The sequence below is a fragment of the Siniperca chuatsi genome, linkage group LG14 (assembly GCF_020085105.1).
Source record: "Siniperca chuatsi isolate FFG_IHB_CAS linkage group LG14, ASM2008510v1, whole genome shotgun sequence".
In the NCBI taxonomy this organism is placed as follows: domain Eukaryota; kingdom Metazoa; phylum Chordata; class Actinopteri; order Centrarchiformes; family Sinipercidae; genus Siniperca; species Siniperca chuatsi.
Genome location: NC_058055.1, coordinates 12,440,822 through 12,453,237, shown reverse-complemented (window position 1 = coordinate 12,453,237; position 12,416 = coordinate 12,440,822). Strand labels below are relative to the sequence as shown.

The 12,416-nt window shown below is 39.1% G+C and overlaps 2 protein-coding genes across 3 annotated transcripts in view; one reads left to right on the top strand and one right to left on the bottom strand.

The window, feature by feature from the left end:
• sms (spermine synthase) overlaps positions 1-12,416 on the top strand; it is a 12,666-nt gene continuing 250 nt past the window's right edge. The window contains exons 1-11 of the mRNA XM_044222981.1: positions 1-269; positions 3,191-3,311; positions 5,426-5,513; positions 7,608-7,672; positions 7,780-7,955; positions 8,222-8,376; positions 8,531-8,620; positions 8,942-9,056; positions 10,232-10,311; positions 10,799-10,914; positions 11,452-12,416. The exon at positions 11,452-12,416 is cut by the window's right edge and continues 250 nt beyond it. Coding sequence (XP_044078916.1) covers positions 224-269; positions 3,191-3,311; positions 5,426-5,513; positions 7,608-7,672; positions 7,780-7,955; positions 8,222-8,376; positions 8,531-8,620; positions 8,942-9,056; positions 10,232-10,311; positions 10,799-10,914; positions 11,452-11,506 — 1,107 coding nt within the window. The 5' untranslated portion in view covers positions 1-223 and the 3' untranslated portion in view covers positions 11,507-12,416. The remainder of the gene's footprint in view (positions 270-3,190; positions 3,312-5,425; positions 5,514-7,607; positions 7,673-7,779; positions 7,956-8,221; positions 8,377-8,530; positions 8,621-8,941; positions 9,057-10,231; positions 10,312-10,798; positions 10,915-11,451) is intronic.
• Positions 12,165-12,416, bottom strand: part of LOC122888488 (adhesion G-protein coupled receptor G2) — a 22,383-nt gene continuing 22,131 nt past the window's right edge. For both annotated transcript variants that reach the window (XM_044222978.1, XM_044222977.1), the window contains one exon: positions 12,165-12,416. This exon is cut by the window's right edge and continues 862 nt beyond it. The gene's annotated coding sequence lies outside the window, so the exon portion shown is untranslated.

Genomic DNA, 12,416 nt, shown 5'->3' with positions numbered 1-12,416 from the left:
TATCTCTCTCGTCTTATCTTTTACGCCCGTCACTGCATACTCCGTTGGCGTGGCCAGTAGCCACGCCTGGTTTGGTTATTGTAGTGGGCGGTTTGGTAGCTGCAGTGGTAGCAGTGTAGTGGGCGGTTTGGTAGCAGCAGTGGTAGCAGGGCCCTCCCTCTGTCTCTGCAGATATTACTCGCAGCCCGTCTATTCCAGGCATGGATGACGGTTGCACTCAGACATGGCACTGCGACATTACACTCTCGACTTCAACCTCTCTACGGCAGGTAAGATGAGTGCGATGAGCGGCTGAATACAGTCAGTGCGTTCAGGTTACAGTCACTGCATCAGTGCTGCATGCTAGCTAGCTGGCTAGCCTGCTAATAATAACCTGCTAACGTTAGTCTGTCACTGCCCTTCAAAACAGTAGCGTTATATTGATTTGGGTGAAACATGGCTGATAATGATATATATATATATATTTATTTATTTATTTATTTTTTGACAAGTTGTTGTTCAAAACTGAAAGTTGTTGTAGGTGAAATATTTAATGTTACTGTCATTTGCATGGTCGTGTGTTGTTAGACGTTACAATTTTTTTAAACTTGGACAGCGGCTCAATACCTCTCTGGCTAACAATGTGAATAAAGTATGTTCAACCCAGCACTGTCGCACAGGATGTGGCGCAGTTTCCGCCATTATTGTAGTTTTATGTGTTGAAATCTAACGACCCGAAAAGGCGAATAGTGGGCTGATGCTGCCGAGGCTGGTTCAAGTGAGACCGATCTCTTATACCGCAACCTACGGAGTGTTAGTTTAGTCACTGATGATGAGATATGTGATTATGTGATGATAAAAAGTGAACTAACGTTACATCTAGGTTTTGAATTACATCTCTCTGTGTTAGTGATGGAAAAGTGAAAGTAGTATTAGAAAATTTTAACTGCTTCATATAGTTTAGTTGTAGTTTAGTTGCCTAGTTGTTACGTTGCAGATTAATTTAATTTAATTTTTCTATTTTAAAATGCTATAATGAGCATGTAAAATACAATGCTTTGTGTTACAGTACATTAAACTACCCAACTGTATAATAGTTAAAGTTATAATTAGCTCAGCCATGACCAGCTACAACATTAAAATGCTGCTTACATGTTAATCCATCTGTAATAATTTAGTGATAATCAAACAGTATAAAGTATAATGATATAATAAATAAATAAAACTTTATAGAGCACTTATCAAAACAAAGTACAAAGTGCTTCACAACAAGAAAAATAAAATAACACAGTGCATGACGAAATATAAAGAAATAAAACACATGAAATACAGAAAAGCAATAAAATAAACCGTAAAATAAACAGCCAGTTCAGGTAAAATCAGGATATGCTTTCAGATAAAAATGTGTTTTGAGAAGAGACTTAAACGAAGACACTGACTCAGACAACCTAATTTCTTCGGGCAAGTTGTTCCAGAGCCTCGGGGCCCTGATAGCAAAAGCTCTGTTCCCCCTTAGTTTTCATCCTGGACTCAGGAACAGACAGGAGACCCCTGCCCGAAGATCTCAAACTACGTGAAGGTTCATAAGGGATTACAAGGTCACATCAGTAAAGGCCCTCCTCTTGGCATTCAGGATGTCTTTGATTTCCTTTGTTACCCACGGTTTGTTATTTGGATAACAATGGACCATCTTAGTTGGGACATTGCAGTCCACGCAGAAGTTAATGTAGCCAGTAATGCACTCCGTGAGCCCATCAGTGTCCTCTCCATGAGGCTCACAGAGTACATTCCAGTTTGTCACCTCAAAACATTCCTGCAGTGTCTCATAGGCCTCCCCTGACCATCTCCTCACTGTCCTTGTGGTCGCAGGCTGCCTTTTAACCAGAGGCACATAGCAGGGTTTAAGGTAAACCAGGTTGTGGTCTGACCTACCCGGGGGGGTGGGGCTGTATGCGTCCTTGACGTTGGCATACAGCGGGTCCAGTGTCCTCTCCTCTCTAGTAGGACAACTCACATACTGGGTGAAATTAGTCAGTGTTGTTGAAACACTGACATGGATGAAGTCACCCGAGATTAATATGAGTGCAGGCGGGAGTTGTGCTATGGCGGTGTGAATGGCGTTGCACGCCAATGCCGGGTTAGCAGAGGGGGGGGTGTAAACAGCCACAACAATAGCATATGAAAATTCATGTGGCAAATAATATGGCCGGAGTCCCACAGCTTACAGTTCAATGTCCAGGCTACAGATACTCTGCTTGATAGCAACGTGACCAGGGTTACACCATCTGTAGTTAACTAGAACAGCAAGCCCGCCGCCTATCTGCTTACCGCTCCCGGTGTGATCCCTGGCGGCCCGAACAGTCTGAAAGCCGTCGATGGAAACGTTATGATCCGGGATATCCTGGTGTAGCCATGTCTCTGAGAAGCACATCAAACTACACTCACGGAACTCCGTCTGACTCCGGGCTAACACCGTTAGCTCGTCCATTTTATTCGCCAGTGATCTCACGTTGCCCATGACGAGAGAAGGCAGACACGGCTTAAATCTCGTGTTCTTAAGTCTCTTTTGTCTGCACCCCTCTCTCTTCCCTCGCCGCTTCGTTCCACCTCTGCATCCTCGGTGTGTCCTCCTCCAGATCTCAGTGGGGACATCGGTAGTCCCGGGTGCCATGCCGCTCGGCTTCAGCGCGATCAGCTGTTCCCTGGTCTAAACAATGAGGCCAAACAGCTGATCTGCAGCGGTGCCCTGACCGAGTAGCAGGAGAAGAAGTTCCACGGCAAAAAAAGTACTAAAACAGTTTCTACTCTCATTTTCGTAAAGAGCGTAGTTTAAATTACACTTACACACAAGTTACTCAAGTTTGGAAGAAAAAGGAAAGCTAAAAGTTGGAAAAAGTAAGACGACGAGACGGAGCTATGGCAACAGGCAGCATGCGGGCTGGCGCATGCGCACTAATCGACTAATTCTACCTGCATAATGAGTACTTTTACTTAAATACTTAAGTACATTTTGTTAATAATACTTATGTACTTTTACTAAAGCATTACTTTGATTGTACTGTTACTTGTAATAGAGCATTTTTTACTTTGTTGTGTTGCTACTTTTGTATAAGTAAAGGATCTGAGTACTTCCTTCACCACTGATGCAGAGAATGTATACAGGGATTATTATTTAAATGTTTTCATTGCTCCACCCTCTGTCTTTTCCCAGTTGACTCTGCTTCGACAGTTCCTGGTCTACTGTCCATATTTCATGAGCAGGAAATGACAGAGACTGTCCATGACACAAATGGACATGGATATCTTGCTACTCTTGTAGGCAAGAATGGCCGGTAAGAACAACATTTTCTGCTTGCCAAATTATTTTTGTTTTGATAAACAAAAGCTTTGTGTGTTCTTTGGTCTGTGGTACAGATGCAGGAATTTCCAGAAACATCTCATAGTTGTGTAGTTTATGAATATTAGTTTCACATTTTGCATAAACATGCACATTAGATTTTAATACTGCCACATGGAACCTAGAGTTTTATTGTAAATATCTGAGAATTTAGTGAGTTTACCCTCTGGAAATAAATAAGTTATCCATTTAAATCATTGGGGTTTGTTTATTTCCATAGGAAGATGTTAAGTGAGACTACATATAGTGTCTTTTGTTTCCCATATAGAACCCGGTAGTGTTTCCCACTAATAGCAGCGTAAGGAAAAAAGTAGTTTACCATAATCTGATGTGAATGCTCAAACATTAAGTTTCTCCAGAATTTATCTGTAGGCTGCATATATTTTTTTCCACATTGTAGCAACAAAGTAGCTTGCCCTGATCACACAACTGAAGTAGCTGCCTTAGCTGTGTCCATTACAAAGTCGGTACTGATGTTGACAAGCTACCTGGGCTTGTTTTTAAGCAGCCTTCCACTAAAATTCTGTTATCGCTATAGACAATTGGTTTAGTAGAGCGATTGGTTTCTGTGGCTCTGTTTGCTAATGTGCACTGACTAGCTGGTTAAATTCACTAAGCCGGACTGGAAGCACAGGGGCCAGATCCACAATGGATCTTATCTTCCTACTGGGAGTCGTCCTAAATGGCACTAAAAATTCCTTACTAAGAGTTTTCTCTTAAAGCTATTCACAAAGCCGCTAAGAGCAACTTTTAGTGAGGAACATATTATTTTATAAACTGTGTCAGAGATTTCATACATGAAACAAAGTAAAATATTGATTTGTTAATCAGCATGTGATATTTTCCCATCTTACAAAACAAGTCAGACTTTGTGATAATTCTACATATAGCATAGATTTTACTGGATAATCCAGCAATGGCCATGCAATCATTTTTATGTGTGTATTTATTGCAGTTGGTGATTATTTAATGTGCACTTAATGAACTGAGATCATCAGCGCTGCAAACAGTATTTTTCCGGTGCCCAAGTAGCATAGAGTTGTGTAAACTGTCATCTTTGGTGTGATTGGATTGTTTCCATTTATTGGTGAGCCGATTGAATCCTTATTAAATGGCTGCCATCAAAATATGGTTTAAAAAGTTTAATATCATTCTATTTTTACAAAACACTGACACGATGAGGCCCATTACCTGCAGCACATTACTGACTGTGACCAGGTCTTAGTGACTTAGGAGTCCTCTGGATCACCTCTAAGCTACTTTTAGAGCTAAAATGCTTTGTTAATTTGTTAAAGGTAGGACTGATACGCCCCTTATTTTTAGGAGTTTCTCCTAACTCGGCCAGTTAGGAGCTACTCTCAGCTTTAGGAAGTTTTGTGATATATCGGCCGAACATTGATCTTGTGTTGGTTATTTGTATTTGTTGTATAGCAGGCTAAAAAGGCTTTTGAAGCCTTCTTCTTTTTCATGTGAAAGAAGGTTATATTAAAGTTTGTTTCATAAATTTGTATGATTGAATTTATGCTCATTCACAGATAGTCTAATGAAGGGCTGAATGACTTTAAAACAGTTCAGTTCTTTTTTTATAATAAAGATTTCTTTGTTTCCCTGGCACAAAAAGGGGAATAAATAACATAAATAACAACAAAAAACATCGGCATCGGTTATTGTCCAAATTGTTATTTTAAACATCAGTATCTGCCCAGAATTTCACAATTGGTGTATCCCTACACAGAAGCAATGTATTTAGCTGTATCTAGGTGAAATTAAGACTGTTTAGTATACACTCAGCACACTGATGGTCAGCAGAGAGGTGGATTATGCTGCAGGAGTGGTTTAGTGGATGTATTGTTGCTTTCCACTGTGAAAACGTCAAAGTTCTTTGCAAAAGAGGAAACAACAAAACCTTTTACAGCCACCTTTCAAGGCAACAGGGTGTGAGTTTTAGAAAATATAGATTTTAGGTAGAGTTTCAATTAAATGAGAAAATGTTCTACTCACTTTATTGCTTTGTGTTTATCTCTTTCTCTTTACCGCTTCATTTCTCAGGCTTGTTATTCTGCGTGTTCGCTCCCATGGGTTGGTCACCATTGATGTGCAGTGTTATGAAGAGGATAACATTGCACAACTAGACAATGTAGGTTAGATAATGTTCTGTTACCTAAAAGCCAAAACACACAGGAAGTTCCACAGTGCAGCATGTCATGTGATGTTTCTAACATTTTCTCACTCATAAAATAAAAAAACTTGTTAGCTGTATACACCTTGACACTGCGGCTCCAACTCCAATCACTACTGCGCAGGCTCTTGCTCCAAATGACTTCACCAGCACAAGATGGCAGCTCCCGTATCCAGGATATTTTGGCTTCATTTTTGTACAGTACATACAGCAGGTAAAATGAGTATTGAACACGTCACCATTTTTCTCAGTAAATATATTTCTAAAGGTGCTATTGACATAAAATTTTCACCAGATGTTGGTAACAACTCATGAAATCCACACATGCAAAGAACTCAAACCATAGATGTCCATAAATTAAGTTATGTGTTATAATGTTAAATAACACAGGGAAAAAGTATTCAACACGCTTACTGAAATTCATTTAATACTTCGTACAAAAGCCTTTGTTGGTAATGACTGCTTCAAGATGGCTTCTGTTTAGAGAAACGAGTTGCATGCATTGCTGAAGTGTGATTTTGGCTCCTTCTTCCACACAAACAGTCTTCAAATCTCTTCTATGAACTCTGATCTTTAGTTCTTTCCATAGATTTTCAATTGGATTCAAGTCAGGTGATTGGCTGGGCCATTCTAGCAGCTTTATTTTCTTTCTCTGAAACCAATTGAGAGTTTCCTTGGCTGTGTGTTTGGGATCATTGTCTTGCTGAAATGTCCACCCTCGTTTCATCTTCATCATCCTGGTAGATGGCAGCAGATTTTTTATCAAGAATGTCTCTGTACATTTTTCCATTCATCCTTCCTTCAATTATATGAAGTTTGCCAGTACCGTATGCTGAAAAACAGCTCCACACCATGATGTTTCCACCTCCAAACTTCACAGTTGGTATAGTGTTTTGGGGGTGATGTGCAGTGCCATTTCTCCTCCAAACATGGTGTGTATTATGGCATCCAAAGAGTTCAATTTTGGTTTCGTCTGACCAGACCATATTCTCCCAGTATGTCACAGGCTTGTCCAAATGTTGTGCAGCAAACTTTAAACGAGCTTCAACATGCTTTTCCTTCAGTAATGGAGTCTTGCATGGTGAGCGTGCATACAGGCCATGGCGGTTGAGTGCATTACTTATCGTTTTCTTTGAAACAATTGTACCTGCTAATTCCAGGTCCTTCTAAAGCTGTCCACAAGTGGTCCTTGGCTCTTGAACAACTCTTCTGATAATTCTTTTCACTCCTCTGTCAGAAAACTTCAGAGGAGCACCTGGTCGTGGCCAGTTTATGCTGAAATGATGTTCTTTCCACTTCCAGATTATGGCCCCAACAGTGCTCACTGTAACATTCAGAAGTTTTGAAATCCTTCTGTAACAAATGCAATCAGTATGTTTTGCAACAATAAGGTTGCGAGCTCTTTGCTTTTAGCCATCATGAGATGTTTCTTCTGTCTTCTTGGTAATGAGACACCTTTTTATAGGCCATCAGTTGGGACTGAACCAGCTGATATTCATTTGCACTGACAAGGGGCAGGATTGCTTTCTAATTACTGGTTGTCTTGGCTTTCCATGCCTTTTTGCACGTCCCTTTCTTCATGTGTTAAATACTTTTTCCCTGTGTCATTTAACATTATAACACATTACTTAATTTATGGACATCTATGGTTTGAGTTCTTTGCATGTGTGGATTTCATGAGTTGTTACCAACATCTGGTGAAAATTTCATTTCAATAGCACCTTTAGAAATATATTTACTGAGAAAAATGGTGATGTGTTCAATACTTATTTTACCTGCTATATAAAGATGGACGTGTCCTCCATCTCTATATACAGTCTATGGTCCAAACATGTATTTTCCCATAAACAGCACATTTGGCAGTCCTCTAGAAATACAACCGTGCCACTAATTACTGTGGAGCACCAGTAGACATAGCACAGTGAAACGATATGGCTGCTGCATAGTTCACTGCCTATAGAGTGCTGCTTATGTAGCACTATAAAGTATCTCACTTGAAAATTGTTGTGCACTTAAGCTTTTATGGTCTCAGACTCAACTGTTTCTCCACAGCTTTTAAATGCACTGGAAAAGAAGCTAAAGGTTCTCTTAAATGGCAATATTACAAGGATTAAAAGGTAAGTATCTGGAGGTTCATGGCTTTGCTCATGTTGATGAAAGGCGACTGCCGTGTTTAATGGAGCTTGCATTTTGCAGTAATGTTGATTGTATTGTTCACCCCAAGGCTCCCAGCCCTCGTACGAGGAGCAGAAGTTGACCGATACTGGCCCACAGCTGACGGCAGACTGATTGAGTATGACATTGACCGGGTGGTGTACGAAGAAGATTCTGAATACCAAAACATAAAAATATTGCACTCCAAGCAGTATGGAAATATTCTAGTTCTCAATGGAGACATTAGTAAGTGTATACAACACTACAGTACATGACATGTTTGTCATTTTGAGCCACAAGATACAGCCACTTTGGCTTCATCAATTGATGGTAAATAAATAATGTTTTTTTTTTAAGTACACTGTTAACAAGTGTGTTAATGTGACATAAAAGTGTAATGTACTAGATTAAACTTGCATCAGTTAATTCAATGGTGATTATTGTATTAGTTTGTATTATGTAAAAGAATGAATCAATTATTATAGTGTGTAAATGATTCGTTTACCTTGCAGACATGGCAGAGAGTGATTTTGCCTACACCCAAGCCATCATTGGTGGCGGAAAAGAGAATTATGCTGGAAAAGAGGTGCTGATATTAGGAGGAGGTGATGGAGGCATCCTTTCCGAGGTGGTCAAACTAAAGCCAAAGATGATCACCATGTTGGAGATATCCTTTATAGGTTCTGTTCTGCTGAACCTTTTTTATTCCTGTATTGTGCCTTTGTTTTTTTTGTAAGGCAGTGTAGTTTTCTCTCACTGCGTTTTACTAATGTGTACAAGTGTACATCTGCACCTGATTGATCATTCCTTAAAGTGTTTACATTGACCAGAAGGTGATAGACGGGTGCAAAACGCACATGAGAGAAACTTGCGGCAATATCCTTGACAACCTGAAGGGAGACTGTTACCAAGTGAGTGCTGACTAAATATTCTTACTACTGCCACAAAATCTTCTCTGAGCCTATCATTGGTGACCCTTACCAAGGGGAGAGGAGAAGAAAAGTAGTTACTGCCTGTTAAAGTCACTCTTTATTAGTTGTCAAGAAATCATTGACTGTCAGATTTACAGATGTTTACAGTTTGAGATTTTACTGAATTTGAGACGAGCAGGATAAGCGTGCATCTTGAACATTCTTGTATAGAGCAACTATGTTATGTATGAACCATATTTTCCAAATGAAAGAAACTTAGGAGGAAAGTTGAGTGGATTCTCCTTGTCTCATGCATTACAGATACTAGTTGAGGACTGTGTCCCTGTGCTGAAGAAGTATGTCCAGGAAGGAAAGACGTTTGATTACGTAATTAATGACCTCACTGCAATCCCAATATCCACGGAGCCAGAAGAAGGTTTCTGTATTTTTGTTTGTTTGTTTCACTATTCCCGTGGGGGACAGTCATTGACATAATGCTTTCCCTAGTCCCTTACCCCTACCTTAACCATCAAAACTAAGTGTCTAACCTTAACCCTTACCCTCACAGGAACCTTAACCTAATTGTAACCTGTACCCTAAAACTAAGTCTTAACCCATGGGTTAGTGTGCATTCAGGTTAAAGTCCCCACCGGGATATAAGAACACACACACACACACACACACATATATAGATATAGGGATATAGATACAGTGGTGTGAAATATGTGTTTGCCCCCTTCCTGATTTCTTATTTTTTTGCATGTTTGTCACACTTAAATGTTTCAGATCATCAAACAAATTTAAATATTAGTCAAAGATAACACAAGTAAACACAAAATGCAGTTTTTAAATGAAGGTTGTTATTATTAAGGGAAAACAAAATCCAAACCTACATGGCCATGTGTGAAAAAGTGATTGCCTCCTAAATCTAATAACTGGTTAGGCCACCCTTAGCAGCAACAACTTGCAATGAGTCTTTTACAGCGCTGTGGAGGAATTTCGGCCCACTCATGTTTGCAGAATTGTTGTAATTCAGCCACATTGGAGTGTTTTCGAGCATGAACTGCCTTTTTAAGGTCATGCCACAGCATCTCAATAGGGTTCAGGTCAGTTCTTTGACTAGGCCACTCCAAAGTCTTCATTTTGTTCTTCAGCCATTCAGAGGTGGACTTGCTGGTGTGTTTTGAATCATTGTCCTGCTGCAGAACCCAAGTTCGCTTCAGCTTGAGGTCACGAACAGATGGCCGGACATTCTCCTTCAGGAGTTTTTGGGAGACAGCAGACACCAGTTATTAGGTTTAGGAGGCAATCACTTTTTCACACAGGGCCATGTAGGTTTGGATTTTGTTTTCCCTTAATAATAACAACCTTCATTTAAAAACTGCATTTTGTGTTTACTTGTGTTATCTTTGACTAATATTTAAATTTGTTTGATGATCTGAAACATTTAAGTGTAACAAACATGCAAAAAAATAAGAAATCAGGAAGGGGACAAACACTTTTCCACACCACCGTAGATATATGGTGTTAATTAAATGCACTACAGAAGAGTCATTGTTCATGTCTGAACCTGTCTGAACCTGTCTGAACCTGTCTAACTGCTTGTTGTAGACTCTACATGGGAGTTCCTGCGTCTCATCTTAGATCTGTCAATAAAAGTCCTGCATCCCTCTGGGAAATATCTCACACAGGTTAGTCTTGTCCTTTTAGTAACTGCTGAGCATGATTAATGCAAACTGTCATTAGGCTTCAAATGAGATAAATCATAGGTCATAGATAGAGATTTTTTTTAAAATTCCCCCACCTTCATTAAATACTAGGGATGTAATCACCCAAGTGAAACTGCATTTTCAGAGGAGCTTGCTTTCTTTATTTAAAGTATTTAAACAGGATATCTGGGCAGGAAATACTACAAGAAAGGAACGCAGCACAGTTAAACCAGTTGGACCATCAGTCAGAGACAGAATGGCAGTGTTATTTGATTGCAGGGATGAAATTGTTCTTAGATCTAAGCTTTATGACCAATATTTTAATATAAAAGTTAGTTTCAAATAGTCAAACAGGAATATTTTATGGTATGGGAAATCCGCTAACAAGGGAGAAGTAATTTTTTGTTGAAAAAAATCATTACCTACAGTATGTGTCTTGTGACGTTTTTTTTTTCTTGGGTTTTTCCAGGGTAACAGCGTGAATCTGACAGAGGCACTGAGTCTGTATGAGGAGCAGCTGGGAAAGCTCTCGTGTCCCGTGGAGTTCTCCAAAAAGGTGGTGTGTGTGCCCTCCTACTTGGAGCAGTATCCTTTTATCAGATCTAAGGTTGTTGCTAATGTTGTAATGCAGATCAAAAAACAAACCACAGTGACTGAATTAATTTACAAAAATGTGTTATTCATATCCCATTGACTATTTTGGTGTGCATAAATTCAACCATAAAAATGTTTTTATATTATAATATTTTACTGTCTTATTACAATTTGGATCTTATTTTTTGTAGATTTGGCCTTTATTTTAATTGTTGTGATCTGTTTGCCTTTTTACAACCTGTCTGATCCTCTAAAGGCCCCAATTGTTTTTGGGTTTTTTTGCCTTGTCAAGCTTTGTTGTAGCGATGTAACCATGTTATCATTTCAGCTATTACTTTGGTGAACACCATGTTATCATAATTGATAGAAATGATGGATAAAACTACAAAAATAAGACCCAAGTTGTGATAAACTGGAATTATCCTTTGAGATCATTTGTTCATACATTAATGGGGGTCATAGGAATACTGTACATTTTTGCACGCTATCATATTTTGTTGTGTACAATCCTTAATTGTATTGTGTCAGATGGGTTTTCTACACCGTATGGAAGAAGGAAAGACCTCCAGTTTTCACTGCTTGAATCCCCAGCGGCTGGAATGTGAATGCTCCTCCCATTTCTGCTGTGGCCTAAAAGGTGTGTTCAGGCTGAATGTGACGTGAAAATTAGAGGCAAAGCAAAGTTTGGATAAACACATTATGTCAGCTTTAAAATAAAAAAAAAAAAGGGAATTGATCTTGAGAAATATAACGAAAATAACTTCAATGTTCCTGCAATGTAAAATGAGTCTGACTATAAGTCTGAGTAGTTCATACTTACGGAAGCTCATTGTACACATTCATGGCAGTCTATGCCTATTATTAGTGAACTACAGCTAACATCTGTACTGTAATTGGCTATTTTAGGTTTACAAGCATGGACTTGACAAAACTTTCCAGTGGTCAAGTTAGTGTGAATAAATCCAGATGAAAATTGATTTTGTATTTAGTCTGAAAACCTCTTTAGGGGCACAATGACAATTTTATCGCTCTATTAACTCCATTCTACCCTAATCTTCCTTCCTGTTTTAGTTGTGTTTTACCATTGTTTGCTACAACTTATCAGTTGTATTTCATGTGTGTTACTTGATTTGGAATGTCCATTTGCATGTACTCTGAAGGAACTGTTAGATGTTTAAACATTGATTTGAGACACTGATAATGTGGTGTAACTCATCTTTCAACAGGCGTGTGTTCTCTTGTTTTTTTTTTTTTTTTTCTCTTTACTCTGAGTTATGAGCTCAAATTGTGTGATAGGGTAATCTATAGGCTCAGCACATCTGAATTGAGTTGCTTATAAGCACTGTTTTTGTTACTGCCTCTCAAATGTGATTTGATTCTTTCAGGTTGTATCAAGGCAATTTGATCATGCCCAGTGAGACTGAAGTGTTTGAGTCCAAATGTGTTTTAAAAGGGAAACAATTCCACGACTTTAATGCCACCTCTGTGCTTGT